Here is a 15,048-nt window from a genome sequence, read left to right on the forward strand (position 1 = left end):
TTACAATCGCTAAAATGCAATAACGGGTATGCACACACCTATTAGCAAATGTTGCCACTTACAGGCACTGCGTCACGACAACTGGAATGTTATTATCTTGCTGACTGGTATGTACGTGTCAGGAGTGAGGTACTGTTTGCATCTTTGTTACCTTTTTCTTTTCACACGGTGCGGCGTATCCCCCTCCTTTTACCCGTTTTGTTTGAATAAATGCAGTAAAGGATCACGCCTTGAGAAGAGAAATCAGGGGGATGTCGCTCTGACTGTCATCTTCATCCAGGATATTGTCATCCTGTTTGAACAGGTCCTCGTTGTTGCCGCTGTCGTTGGCGTTGTCCTTGTTGATGTCACCGTTTTCATCCTGCTTATCATTATCGCTGCCGCTTCCCTGGGGGCTGTTCGAGTCGTCATTCCAGAGGCTCTTATTACCCAAGCTGGGGGGTGCATTCCCCTTAAAGACCCTTCGCCCAGCGTTCTTATTATTCCTAACCTTATAATCGCCTTTGTTTGTTCCATTCCTACGGCAGGGGTTAGCGTCCGTGTTACCTTTGCGCACATTTTTCGCACTACATTTGACGCTCACAGTGGCGCTGATCGCTGTGGCAGTACTGCTGTTGCTACAGTTTCGCTTATTCAATTGTTTGTTCCCTGATTTTTCGACGGTCTCACCAATTGGATCATTTTCGCCTACCTCCGTGGGGACAACAATACTATCCTTTTCTTCATCCCCCTCATCCTTATTAGAAATAATATCACCATCGGTCTGCTCATTGGGGGCATCACTTTGCGAGGATTCCTTTTCTCCTTTACTACCACGTAGTGCACGTACTCCACTAGATTTGTTCATCCGGATATGGTTTCCATTTTGCGTATCGCAAATGGATTCTAAAAGTGTGTCCTTGTTAACCGGATCTTCTGTAACCTTTTTCGAAGTGTCATCCCGACTGAGATTATTTTGCTGCACGGAGGAACCATCCACTTGGTCGATAGAGCTCATGGGGATGTATTCCAACTGACTGTTCGAATCGAAGTACATACAATTATTCATTCTTTGTATGCTGCTTGGCGAATTAAACTCACCAGTATTGGTGTCATCAGCAAATAGGTTGGATCCATTGTCTGTTGTAACAACATGGGGAAGCAGCACATCTGATATATCATTTGGTTCTTTTTCAACTAATGGGTCATCATTCTGCACTGTAGCATCTGTTCTAGCCTTCCTTCCGATATGGCTTCCATACGTTTCACCACTTGGTGCGTGTTCCTTATCATCCTCATGGGGATCGCCTTCTACTTCATTGTCATTTTTATTTTCCCACTGGATTATTGATCCATCAGTCCCTCTGGACAAACGCAATAAGCGGGAAAATAGTTCTTTTTCCTCCATTTGCCTGATATGTATTCCCCGCTGTGCGTTGCTTTCTTCCAGCAGAGGGGTACTGGCTCCTTCGGGGTACATGTCAGTGTCGTTCCTCACTTCATTGCTCACTTCATGACTGACCTCTTCGGTGACCTCTTCGGTTACTACTTCTGTAACTTCTTCGGTAGCATCTTCCTGTGGTAGGCCGTTCGCTGCTGAGTCCTCCCAAGGGTAACTACTGTTGGTGTTTCCCTGCGTGTGGCTTTCCTCGGTGTGCATATCATGGTGAGCCTCTTCATTGTCTCGTTCTTCCTCCAAGGTTCTCTCCTCCTGGCTGGCCTGCTCCGCAGCAACTTCCTTCTTCTCACCCAAGTGCAGGTAAAATCGCTCAAAATAATCCGGAGACGGAAAAATGAACAAATTTGGCTTCACATTTATGGACAAAAAAATATCCTTAAAAAATTCATTTAATTTGTTATTTAATTTAAAAATTTCATCAAAGAGCATAATATTTTTTGCCAGTTCGTTGAGCGAATTATCTGAGCTGAAATTTCTGCTCTCTGTTTTTGTATCGCACACATAATCCAGCAGAATATTTATAAATTCACAATTTTTATAAATAAAATTATAATTTCTGAAATCGCTAAAAATATCAAAGTAGAGGAAAATATTCGTGTAAGATTCTAACAGGTGTACTTGGAAATTTCCCTTAATAAAATTTATGCTGTTTTTATTTTTTCCGTTATAGAAATTTATTATGTTCATATTTTTTATGAGTGCGTCTATATTGTTCAGCGCTAGCTTGTTGATGGATTCGCTATACTCCAGGTATCTCTCCATGTAATTCATTTTCACAAGGGGGATGTTCAGCGCGTCTAACTTTGCGTACTTCACATTCGGTTCAACATACTCTGCACTATTCCTGTTGCTGCTTTGGTTGGGCATATTTTGTGGCGACAATTTGGGTTTCTTCGCGTGATTCATTTTTTGTGCACCCGTTTTGCTGCTTGGGTTTACATTCCATGCAATATCCTCATCATACACTTGTTTTTTCTTTTTCTTTTTCTCGCTTTTTTTGCTCACGTGGGATGTCACGCCTTTTTTCTCTCCATGTGTTTTTCTCACAGGGTTCGGGTTCTTCCCAACGTGGAAATGATGAACATTTGGGTGGTTCATCTCCTCCGCACGCAAATCATTGGTACCCTTAAATGGGGCGCAATTCTCACTAGAGAAGTTACCCCTGTTGTAGCTGTAGAAAATGTTGTTGAGTAGCACCTGCTTCGGGTTGTCATTATCCTGGGTTACCTTTTCAAAAAGGACCTTCTTTGGGTACTTGGGAAAATTTCCCATCTCGTGGGGGAACGTACTATTCATTCTGACATGATTACACATGGTGACCTGCTTATCCTTAAATAGATGCTGCAAATCTTTGTGCGAAGAATTTCGGGACTTCATCATAATTTCCACATTTCTCGGGGAAGCTAACTTCAGCTTCAGTTCGTTTAACAAATCTCCCTCGTCCGCTTGACATGACCTCTTTTCCTTCAGCGCGCTCAAAACGTTTTCAAAAAAGTTAATGTAGTAATCGCACTTTTCATTTTCTGTACTCAGCACGTCCTTTAAGTTTATTATCATGTCGGCGTCTTGGCAACCCATTCCGGAAAAGCTACCCATAGCGTTACCAATAGCACTTCCAAAGGCGCTGTCCGCTGGACCCACTGAGCGATGATCCGTCCTATGGTGCGCCTTCTTATAGTGGCCCTCTTTCTTCGCTCCTTTCACCCTGTGTGAGGTGTCACTGGAACAGTACTTTCCCTTACGATTATTCATCACTCCCTCGTTGCGTGAAAACAACACGTTGCCTTTGCTTTCCTGCAGTTTGAGCCTCATATGGTCACCGGCATCGACCGAAGTGCTAATGCGTTTCTTTCTTTTCTTCTTTCCTTCTTCACCTCTTCCCTTATTGGGGGCATCCGAATCGGTGTGCCTCATTTTTTTAAAAGAGAGTGAGTTTTCCATTTGTTCCTTTTGAGCAATATTCCTGGCGTATCCACTTAAATTATCCTTTTTGTCACGTATACTGCCGTTAACACTTGGGCTTCCACTAGTGCACGATCTGCTTTTGTTGAACACGTTCTTGACATATTCCAGTATTTCTTCCTCATCGTCGTAGTTGACTGCGTTGTGTCCGTCCTCTTTTATGCTGGCCTTACTCTTCACATCGCTTTTGCCACTTTTCCTGTGCGTCATCATCATGGCGCGCTTTCCCACAGATAAGCCATTCACATATTCAGCAAAGCTAATCGCATCATTGCCCTTCTGATCGTTGTTTACCAGATCAGGGTATTTTATATCTTCCGGGGTAAACTGGTTCAGGGCATATTTCTCTTCCGTCAGGCCATACAGATGAGGGTGACTCTTTTGCTGACTTTTCCTACTTCCCGAGTTGGCATTACTGGACACTTGGCTACCGGCACAATCCTTCAGTTTATCATCCATACTTCTTTCGTAGTTATTCATTTCAACAAAATTTTCTTCCCTTGGGTAACTTCCCTTGTCGGGACATTCATTTTCATTCTCCTCATATTGGGTGTTATTCGTATTAAGGATCTCGTCGGAGGTGTAATTTTCTACGCTGTTAAATATGTGCCTCGGAATGGCATTTCCCCTTTCGCTGTTTTTGGATTCCTTGCTTACGTCGTCTTGCATAAAATTGATGACGCTGTTTTTGGTCATGCTATCCATCGTGTTTTCCTTCTCGGGAAGAAAGTTTACCTTACCCTTTGGATACCCTTGTTCTTCCTTTTTGTCCTCTTCCTCTTCATAGTGGCACTTGTTTGCTTCCCCTTTGCTTTCCTCCGGTATGCTGGCCATTCGGTCGCTTCGCTCATTCAGGTACATTTCGTAGAGGGAGTTCACGTTGTGCAGTCCGCTGGAGAGATAAGGATCGCACCCTTCGAATGTGTGTTCCTCTGCTCTGTTGGAGGACCTTCCCTGGTAGTTGCACGCGTTTGAAATGTTCAGCCCACCAATGCTGTTACTTGCGCTTCGGACGCTGCTTCCATCCACATTTCCACCAGTGCTAACGGTTTCCCCCTTGCTCATGTCTACCACGTCCATGTATTCGATACTCGGATGAGCATCACCATTCTCTTGCATGAAGAAACTCTTTGCCTTCTTCTCCCCATGATCATTAAAGTTCATTATCTCATCCCTGTAGAGGTGCATGTCTTCCGTTCCATACTTTTTCCTGTAAACAATTTCTCTCGAATTGGATCTGCGTTCATGGTCTCGATAGCTAGCCTTCTTTTCACTCATTCCATGCGTTCCGTTCAGCCCGTGTATATTTAAGGCGTGCACATGTGTGCTGATCCCGTTTTTGGAAAACTTTTTCAAGCTCTTCTTAAAGGTACTCACTTTTTTTTTAAAAATATTTCCCGACGACAATTTGGATGGAGACTTATTCTTGTAGAACGGTTTCTTGTTGTGGTTGTTGATGGTGATGTAGTTCGTGCTGTTGTGGTTTATAATGCAGGTGTTATTATTATTGTTGTTGCTATTGCTGTTGTTGTTGAAGCAGGTGTTGTTGAAGCAGGTGTTGTTCGTGTTGTTGATGTTGTTCTCTCCGACGTTCAGTTTGTTCAAGCAGTTGTTTCCGCTCACGCTACTGCTAGTGACGTGGTTGAGGTACTTCTCCCGGTGGTCGATTTTTATCTTCTTCTTCATCTTCTTCTTTTTTATATAATTCGTGTTGCTGTTGGTGGTGGTACTGGTGTAGTGGGGTGCACCTGCACCGATGGCGCTATTATTGTTCAGGCAGTTGCTGCTGCTACGACTGCTGTTGTTAGCCTTTTCGCTCTCTAACCCTTTGGCACTACTCAAATGGGACGAGACAAATTTTTCCTTCTCCTTCGTGCTCATGCTTTCGTCATCCATCAGTTCTTTCTTCACTATGATGTACTGCTGGTTGTTTTTGATCCCATAAATATCGTCCATGTAGAATGTGTCCTTTCCAACATTCCTTCCATCGGATGATACAACAATTTTGGGATAACCATTTTTCGTCTTGTTACTGATGAATGGTTCTTGTTCGTCTACGTCCACCTTTTCTTTGCGTATTTCAAAAGTGGCCTTCTCCCCAAACTCACCAAATACTTCTTCCGTCATGTAGATTCGTTCAGATGAGCTCGTCGAATTGCATCTTATTTTTGGTAAAAATTCATCCTCATACGTTTGGTCCACGGTATCTGTGTGGTCAACCAGGTTGCCGTTCACGCCTCCATTAATATTGCTGTTGTTGCTGCCATTGGTGATGTTGTTCGTGGCGTCATTGTTACTTGCATCGTGGTTGGTTGCTATGTGGTTCATATTACTATGGTTGCTACTGCTATGGTTTATACTGCCGTTATTGCTTCCTGCATGGTTACTACTGCCGTGCGTACTGCTTCCATTGTTACTGCTCCGATTCAATTTCTTCAATCCATTGCTTTCGAACCCAAGGGGAACATCCCCGTTGCCCATTCTGCCGTTTGCACCTGCGAAGTTGTTGCTGTAACCCTGGTTGAGGGCCTCATACTTTCTCTTGTCCCTGACTTTCCAGAACAGATACGTATCATCATTGGCCACATTTTTCGAAACGCTTATTCCATTCTGCTTCTTATAACTCTCCGTTGGGAGGTTATTTGGATCGTCGTATGCGCGTGTAGGGGGCAGGTTGTGGTTGTGCATTTGGCTGGTCATTTGGTTGGACATTTGACTAGCCATTTGACTGTTCATTTGGCTGAACAGCTGCCCATGGAGATGACCGTGGCTCCTATTTCCATTGCGACTGAGACTATGGCCGTGGGAGAGAGACGGATAGTTGTGCATGCTTCCCTTGTACTGGTCATACGTACTTTCCAAATGGTCAAAAATGTTTAAGTCGTTACTCCTGGCACTTTTTCCCGTTTCATTACTCATCTCCCGACTTCTGCTGTTGATAAAATGGTCCAACAGGTTTTTATTATTCTGCAAAATAGCATTAAATTTATTTTTTTGTCTCACGTAATAATTATTGTCAAGGCGTTCCATTATTTTATTTTTCGTATGGCTAGCTATTTTTTCATTTTTATTTGAAATTCCCATACTGTTAATTCGGTTGCCTATACAGAGGATGCTTTTTATGTTTCCCAATTTTTTTCGATGACTAAATGTTGCGTCGTTTTTCTCGTAATGCTCATTTAGGGGGTTGCTTAGATTTATGTTCCCGCTCATATTTTTAAAGAGGCTGTCATTTTTTATGAAATCGTCGTCTTCTTCATGACCGTTCATCATATTTCTTGGGAAGAAATTATTGGAATGAAAATTTGCAGAACTGATTTCGTTTGATAAAAGTTTTGGTCCCCGTAGACGTCCCTCTTGTTCCTCTTCTTCATCATTCAGTCCTGTTCGATTCTTTTCCATCATTCCCTTTTTCTTTTTTCTTAAATTGTTCACACCGATCCCGCTCATGACGCTCATTGAAACATTACTATTCATTCCGTTTAATGCATTGGAATGGATGTGTGGGCTTCCTACCATCCCTGTGGAGACGCCAGCAGAATTATCCATGTTGGAAAGTGGAGTGCCTCCATTCCCATTTGGAATTTCCAACTCTTCCGTCAACTTCAGTGCTGCCTTCCTCGCCTGACCTTTCAATGTTGAGCTTAAATTTTCGAAAGGCTCCCACGTATTATCATCACTATCGTAATTTTTCCATTTTATGAAAAATTCAAAATTGTCAAGACTTTCTTCCTTTCTATTTTTTTTTCTCTTTACGTTTAATTTGTACCTGGCCATGACGATTTTTTCGACTTCAAACACTTCATTGTAGTCGGGTTCCCCGACTGCCGTTAGGCTCAGTTCCGAGCTGTAGTCATCGTCGATAATGTTCTTTAACTTGTTTTTCTTCTTCGGTTTCGTGGAGGCACCTCCTCTCCCTTTTTTTATTGGCATTTTATCGTTCGAGGGGGGAGTTATTAAGCGGTATGTGGTGGCTTCTTAGTATCCTTTTAGCAACGTTGTAGTAGTGTTGGTATGGTGTGCCGTTGTGTACGTTTGGGTGGATGGGTTCGTCAGAGGGGTTTGCGCGTGTAGGCGCGATCTCCTTGTGCGTTTTAGCGTAGGTGTGTATATATGCAGTGACACTCACATGTGCAAGTGCAAACATATGTTTGCTGCTTGTGGTATGTTCTCACGCACGTCAACGTGAACGCGAACAACACATGTATGCATACCTACAAGCACATACGCATATATTTTTGCAAGCCAAAAGTTAAAAAAAATTCTCATGACATATTTTAAAATTAATACAAAAAAAAAAAAGTATCAATGACCGAGTGTTACAGGTACAAAAAAAAAAAAAAAAAAGCGAAATGAATCTTATCCGTTTTGCGTGTAAAATGAATGTAATTCGGTGTATGTTTTATTCTTTTTGTTCTTCTTTTTCAGTGTTTTTTCTATCTCTCGCTCTTGACAAATAAAACAATTTTCCAGTTCAATGTATTACACGCGGTAGGAAAAAAGATTGATGTAATTAGCTTATATATATATTCATGCAGAGAAATGCAGCTCCAATCACTTCGGCTGCCGGACCTTTGGGTTCAAAATAAAAGATCCTTTCTTTTAAAGGCCGATGAACATTATTTTATTCGCGTGTGTGAGTGTATGTAGGAGCATGCAGAAATGCTAATCAATGTAAACAGGTCGAGTCGACACGTAGGGTTCAATGGGTGAATGCAAAATGTGAAAACATATAATTGATCATATACATGCACGCATATTTTTACGTGTTATCCTCTCTTCAGTGCTAAAAAGAAAAAAAAAAAAAAAAAAAAAAAAAATCCTTCCAACTTAGGCATACATATGCTCAGGATTTTTTATTTTATTTTATTATTATTATTTTTTTTTCTTCTTTAGTTGTGTGGAGGATGTGTGTCAGTCAAGCCAAAGTTAAAAGGCAAACGATGCATACGTACCTCGGCATGAAGGCACATAGGCGCATACGTTCATGCACAGGCATGCAGTGAATGGTTTGTCAGTCTTTTCTACGACTCCCTCTCACTGTGCATACAAAAAGGAAGTAAAAAAAAAAAAAAGAAAAAAACAATGCAGTGTGGTGCAGCCACTGGGACAAAACACAACAAGTGGTATATCAAGTTACGTAAAAATGACAATTGTAATAGGCGCAATTCTTTGATGCAACTTTTTTCCCGATCTAATTAGAATAAATCCTGAGAACAACGAACGGTTATTAAAATGTTCAAGCTGCCAGTGTGAATGCACAATCAAAGGGGGTGACGCAGTTACTGTAATCAGGCATGCACATAGGGGGCACATTGGAATATCTGCGTGAAAATACACATGTGCATATATTTAAATGTAAGTGCAACGGTAAGTGTATATTTTTTCCCTGTACGTACAGGTGCACATGCACCTTGGCATACACACCCCCGCCCACGCGTGTCTCACGGTGAATACTTCTTTTAAAAGTATGCACATTTAATCATTCATCAATTTTCCGTGTAAACGGGGACGGTGGGGGATATAAGTAATTAATGCTTAAGCACTTCACACAATTTTCACGTTGGATAAGCATGTACTGCATATAAGGTTGGTACGCCCCTGGTGGTTCGCATGAATTGTGTCAAAAGGTTACACAAGGCGGAACGGGACGAAATATGAGACATACAAATGAATGTAATCAATTCGCTATATGTCCTTTTGGAATACTGATATGTATGCATGCAGCGACATTCGGTTTTCCAAAAAAAAAAAAAAAAAAGTTTTTAATAATTTGTGAAATTCCCTCATTCATCAGGAGCAGTGGACACGGGAAGGGTACATGTATGCACGCCTATGCACCCATGCACACACAAACGATCGTTTCCAAGCTCCCCTATTTAAAATCGGGTGGGAGCATCATATGTGCGTACATAAAGTTGCATTGACCTAGACATACTTTTATGAGCACGGAAATCATTTAAAGCACTTGTTCGCATGGATAAAAGCGCACATTTTTCCCCTTTAACATTACAACGGAAAAGTGAAGGGGGAAACTCACGGACTAGCAAAAAGGGGAAATGCTCATTATTTTTGTCAGATCAATACAACAAAAAAAGGGGGGGGAGAATATTCGCCGAAAAGAGAGGCGTTGAAAATAGGAGATAAAAAAAAAAAAAAAATGCACATGCAAGATTAGCGGTGCTGAGCGGGTACAAGCGCATGTACATAAAATATTATACAGTACACAGGTAAGTACGTGGTAGCGTTTGACATAGCCTGGTCATTTGGGCACCTAAACAGGGGGTAGCGTTTTAAAAAAAAAAATTCATGGTGCGCGAAGGAAAGGGGTGAAAGGTTATCCTTATCTACACACAGACACGCACGCATGCATCCATATGTGCATACACATACAGTGTTGCACATTCACTCGTTTCACAGTTGCATTTAACGTCCGCTAGCATTGCATGCACGTTTAGCATATCGATTGTGTGCGGAATGTGACTTCAAATTGAAGCGTCCATGCGGTGCCTTCTTTCTGAGGGGTAACCTCTCACGCGGTAAAATGTATACACATAAAAATATGCACCATGTAATGATATATACTAAAAAAAAAAAAAAAAAAAAAGGTGACAACTATTCGTTACAGGGCCATTAATTTTTAAAACAAGATAAAAATTTCCTCGCTCTTGTATGCCGGAAAAAGCTTAGCCAACTTAATCTAACAATTTTCCCATTCCACCGTGCACACGTCCACCAATATGTATGCTTACTACGGTGAAATATGTATCCCCTGTTGGCAACGCCGCACAAAAGCGTAGCACGTCTTTCTTAATATGTTAAAATGGCGCTTCGTGCACATGTGCCCGGTTACGGGAGTTCTAAAAAATTAGCAACTGGACATTGGTGGGTCGCATCACTGTGCAAATGGTACGTAAGCAAAGGGAAGACGCCAATATGAAAATCGTGTATGGATGTATGTATGTATATATATATATATATATATATGTGTATTTTTTGGGGGGCTATCGCTGCGGGCCGTACCTCGGGGGACGCGTCACATAGACGGGTTTACACGTAAGCGCGTATATGTGAACACACATGCAAAGGTGTTTAGCTCCATGCATGGTGTGTGCCGGTTTGCCTGTAGGCGTATACGTACACATGCATGCTTACAAGCTATACGTGCGAAATGTGTTCATGTGACATGTTATAGCAGCTATAAAAAGTTTTATAATAGTTATAAATGGTTATGCATGGTCATAAATAACCATGAACAGGCATAAACAGGCATAAATAAGCATAAACATGCATAAATAGGCACAAACAGGCATAAGCATGCATAGATATTTTAGCACACCCCTTGTAAACTGACACAAGATCGTGTCAGCGACTGTGTTTGGGGGTTACTGAATCATCCGTTGTGCTTCACTAAAAAAAAAAAAAAAACTCGCTAAATTTTGGAAAAAAGAGGGGAAAAGGAAAAAACGGTAGGTAGGGGGTCTCCTGAAGAGGCTTTTTTTCTACTCTATTGAACAAGTATAAAATGGTTGAAAACAATAAAAAAAAAAAAGAATATGGGAAACGTTAAAATGGAAGAACAAAAACATCCACAACAGAAAGCGTAAATATTCGCAATATACGCTCGTATATGTATATGTGGATGGATATATTTTTCTTTTACCCATGCAAATATACATATTTTATTTATAAAACAGCAGCGCAAAAAATATAAACGCGAAAAATGGATATGCGCTTTGCTTTTTCTGTTATATACTTCCGACAGCTCGATTATATATTTTTAAGGGCTTACATATTTTTTTTTGCTGAAAAATTTCACGGTGCATTTTTTCTGTCACCTCGTTCGTTCACCATTGCAGGTAGTTCACAGTATACCTTCCACGACGCGTTATGCGTTTTGCCTGCCCCCTTCAAGGTCAATCTTCTTGATTGGTTCGCGTGTTTTTTCATATGAAACAGGTAGGCATTTGTAGGTCAGTGGTGAAAATTTTTACTTTCATGTACATGTGCTAAGCGCTTAGGGAAGATGCACAAAATGTACACGTAAATGTTTTTTTACATCACCAGGTGGGGTAAACTGCATCGTAATATACATCAGGCTTGGTATGGTGGAAGGTGCGCTCTCGAGACTATGCCGTTATGTAAGTTATGCAATTGTGCAATTGTGGAAGCACATTTTGAAGGCAAATAGGCGAACCTGTAAAACACGAACACTGCGTTACGTCGGCGTAAACTTCAACACAACGTGCACGCGTGTATACAAAAAATAACGTTCAAAAATTGCGCCTGTGAAATATACGCACATGCGCATAATTTGCATATATATATATATTTATTTACATATTTTTTATGCCAACTATGACGCGTAAAAATGCTTACGCGACGCGCGAACAAAAAAAGGGAAGAGCATATCGAACCTCGCAACAAGGATCGAAACAAATCGCAAAGCAATCCGCCATTAACGCAAAAAATGTAGATAGGGGAAAGAGCAACCCCCATTTCGAAAGGGATAAGGAAAAAAAAAAAAAAAACGTAACGAATCCGAACATGCGAACATACGAATGCTCATTTTATAAGAAGCAATCGTAACATTCACCTCGACCATGTGCCAGAAAAAAGAAAATATTTTTTCCAAATATGTGGTTAATGGCAGCATTATATATATACATATAATATTATTTTATATGTACATCTTTTGGGGCGCTCTCAGGAAATAACAAAGAACGTATGGGGTTTAAGCTTATATGATCATATGCAGCGCATTTTTTTTTTTTTTTAACATTTTAGCGAATGACTAGTTTTACGCAAAACCAACGGACATGGGTTTATTTCACTACATGATGATTTAATTTTTTTTTTTTGTGAAAGGGAAAAAATTTATATAAGGTTTGGTTTATTGCCGAGGATGGGTAACTCAGCATTCGCCTCATAGGATCTGAATGTTTGTACTTCACGTGTAAGCTGTTTCCGGGCAAGCCGTTCGTGTGTAAAAATTGGTTATAAACTTCACGAGGGTGTACTTTACCAAGGTGGACATTGCGAGGGTGTATATTGTGCAGGGGAATCCTCACGTGACATGCCCACGCATGAGTGTGAATTACACTATCTGGAAGGACACCCCTTATGTGCCACCTGTACGGACCCCTCTCCCCCATCTTGACTGTCATATACATTCTCCTGGTAAAGGCGCTGGACGTATAAAATGAAATATGAGAAAAAAAATTGGAACAATGATAAGGGGAAAAAAAGAAGTGAGAAATTTCCGAACGATGGCAGCTACGGCAGGGGGAGAGGCAGGAGGTATGGAAAACATGACGAGGGAGGAGGAGAGGGCCGGTTTAACAACATGTTGTATCCCCATGAAATGCGGCGTGATGAACCCATGCACAGGGACATGCGGCAGGGCGACGAGTTCAGTTCGGAAATGCCCACTTACACATCCGCTTCTTCCAATTTTAAGAGAAGCAATAATAATTATGATGTGAAAAATGAAACGCTAGATCAGTGGGGCCATGTAAATAGCCAGTACATGGCACCCCCATATAAAAAGGGGGCGATGAATCAAAAGGCGAACGTCCGAGGTGGTAGGAAAAATAATCATTCCCGTTATCGCAATAACTACGTAGGATATGATGGCGAAAGGGGGTCTAAATTTAGTGCGTACGAAAGTGGCACTCACAACGTAAATGACAACATTCAGGAGAATGGCCCACCTAATGAAGACAATTTCGACTACGCAGGTGATTTTTACAACAGTGATGAGTACTATGCGGAAGACGGCCACCATAGGGGGGATCACTACGGGGATGGAGACAATTACCACGGCGATCGAGACGACTATTACGATAATCGCGACGACCAGCACAGGCCGTACAACGATAGCTACAACAGGAACTACAAGCACGGCAGCAGTAACCACCCCTACAGTAAAGATGGATCCATGCGGCGTTCCCGCAAAAACAACCATGCGTTTGAGGACAGCCCAGACGATAACTACGCTGACAGTTACGATGAAAAATATGGCACCAATTTCGGAGACCACAGTAGTAACCCCCGTGGGGACTCCAGAAAGGCCAACATAAATGAGGAGCTGAGCAACCTCCATAGGAATCTGCACAATTTACTTTTCTCCCCTGCAAAAGCGGAGGGGGAGAACCCCCCTAGCGAAACGAACACCACATCGAAAAGCAAAGACTGTAACGAAAGCGTGTTGAACCAGTTGTCCATTCTGAGGAACATTCCTTTTAATGTGAAGCAGTCGGACGGGGAAGGCGACAAAGACGATGTGCCTACTAAGGACCAGGTCGATGCCGGGGTAAGCGACCAACGTAGCCTTTCCCCGGAGCAGAAAAAAAGCAGCCAGAGCAGCAAGACAGCCATGATACTGGACGACTTGAAGAAATGTCTCTACGGAAGTAACAGCAAAGAATTGCAAACGGACAGGGGGTACCAGTCAAACAGTTACCTAGCTAATGACGATAACCATTTTAATGTCACCAGTGGTAAAGGTTATAAAACGGTTGGGGAGGGTGAGATCAGAAGGCGGAATAGCAGCAACAGTAGTGGAATGCAGAATATTCCATTTTCCCCGCAAGGAAATGCAGAACAGATGAAGAAGGGTAAGGAGGAGGATGATATTACCAGTAGGCGTTACCGAAACGACGCTAATTATTACAACACCGATGACGTGGACGTCGAGTCGTCCATATCAAGCGACGACCACGTCGTCATGGATGTGTATAAGAACGAAGTGCATGAGGACCACATGATAACTTCCAGTGGAAATATATTTCCCAAAGGTCAAATAGCCGAATCGTTGCGGGTGTTAAATACGTTACAAGTAGACATTGAGAGAGTCTGCTGTTATATTAAGCATTTCATAGATCCTCCGGAACAGCTGTTCCAGGTCATGACGGATGTTTTCGTAGACAAGTCTGTTTCGGTAAATTCGAAAATTGCCATTTTTTATGTGTATAATCATTTAATACAAGAATTGAGAAACAATTTAAAAAACGATTTGATAAAATATTATTCCATCGCGGAAAGGGGGTTACAAATTTTTGTCGTCCCAGTATTGAGGTGTGTACTACACGAACAAGTCAACGTAGAGATGGTTAACAAATTTTACCGATGTGTAGCCATATGGAATGAAAGAAATGTGTATAGCAAAATAGTATGTGAACAGCTAAAATTGCTTCAGAAAAATCCACAAAAAAAAATTGATTTTACGGTGAAAAATGTAGCTAGCCAAGCTCATAGTTTGCTATCAAATGAACTATCCAAATTTGTACCCATAAATTTTATTTTAAAAATGCCAAGTGTGAATAATGAAAATAGGAAAGCGCTCCAAGATAAAACCCTCAGTGCGCTTTTTCAGAATATTTCCAAGGATACTCTCAAGGGGTACAATGAGGCAGACGTCGAGGAAGCTTCCAAAATGTCAGATAAGGTTATGCGCATGTATGGGCAGGAATTAATTTTACTAAATTCTCAAATTTTGGAGTTATCCTCCTTGATTTGTGATAATAATGACCATTTGGTGAAGCTGCAGAATGCGCTGGAAAATCTGCGGGATTGACGCGCCAACACGGGTGTATCATAAGGATAGCAAGGAATACGCCTTTCCATTCTGTCGTATACGCCGTCGT

The 15,048-nt window shown here is 41.6% G+C and overlaps 2 protein-coding genes across 2 annotated transcripts; one reads left to right on the forward strand and one right to left on the reverse strand.

Moving 5' to 3' along the window:
• Window positions 1-223: 223 nt before the first annotated feature.
• On the reverse strand, window positions 224-7,333 carry PCOAH_00027420 (Uncharacterized protein; the record flags this gene model as incomplete). The annotated part of the gene is made up of 1 exon (XM_020059547.1): window positions 224-7,333. The coding sequence occupies one exon, from the start codon at window positions 7,331-7,333 to the stop codon at window positions 224-226; it is 7,110 nt and encodes a 2,369-aa protein (XP_019914870.1).
• Window positions 7,334-12,602: 5,269 nt separating this feature from the next.
• Window positions 12,603-14,978, forward strand: PCOAH_00027430 (Uncharacterized protein; the record flags this gene model as incomplete). Its single annotated transcript, XM_020059548.1, has 1 exon — window positions 12,603-14,978. One exon carries the CDS (start codon window positions 12,603-12,605, stop codon window positions 14,976-14,978), a length of 2,376 nt encoding a protein of 791 aa, XP_019914705.1.
• Between the last annotated feature and the right edge of the window lie 70 nt (window positions 14,979-15,048).

The sequence above is a fragment of the Plasmodium coatneyi genome, chromosome 9, assembly GCF_001680005.1.
Source record: "Plasmodium coatneyi strain Hackeri chromosome 9, complete sequence".
NCBI lineage: Eukaryota > Apicomplexa > Aconoidasida > Haemosporida > Plasmodiidae > Plasmodium > Plasmodium coatneyi.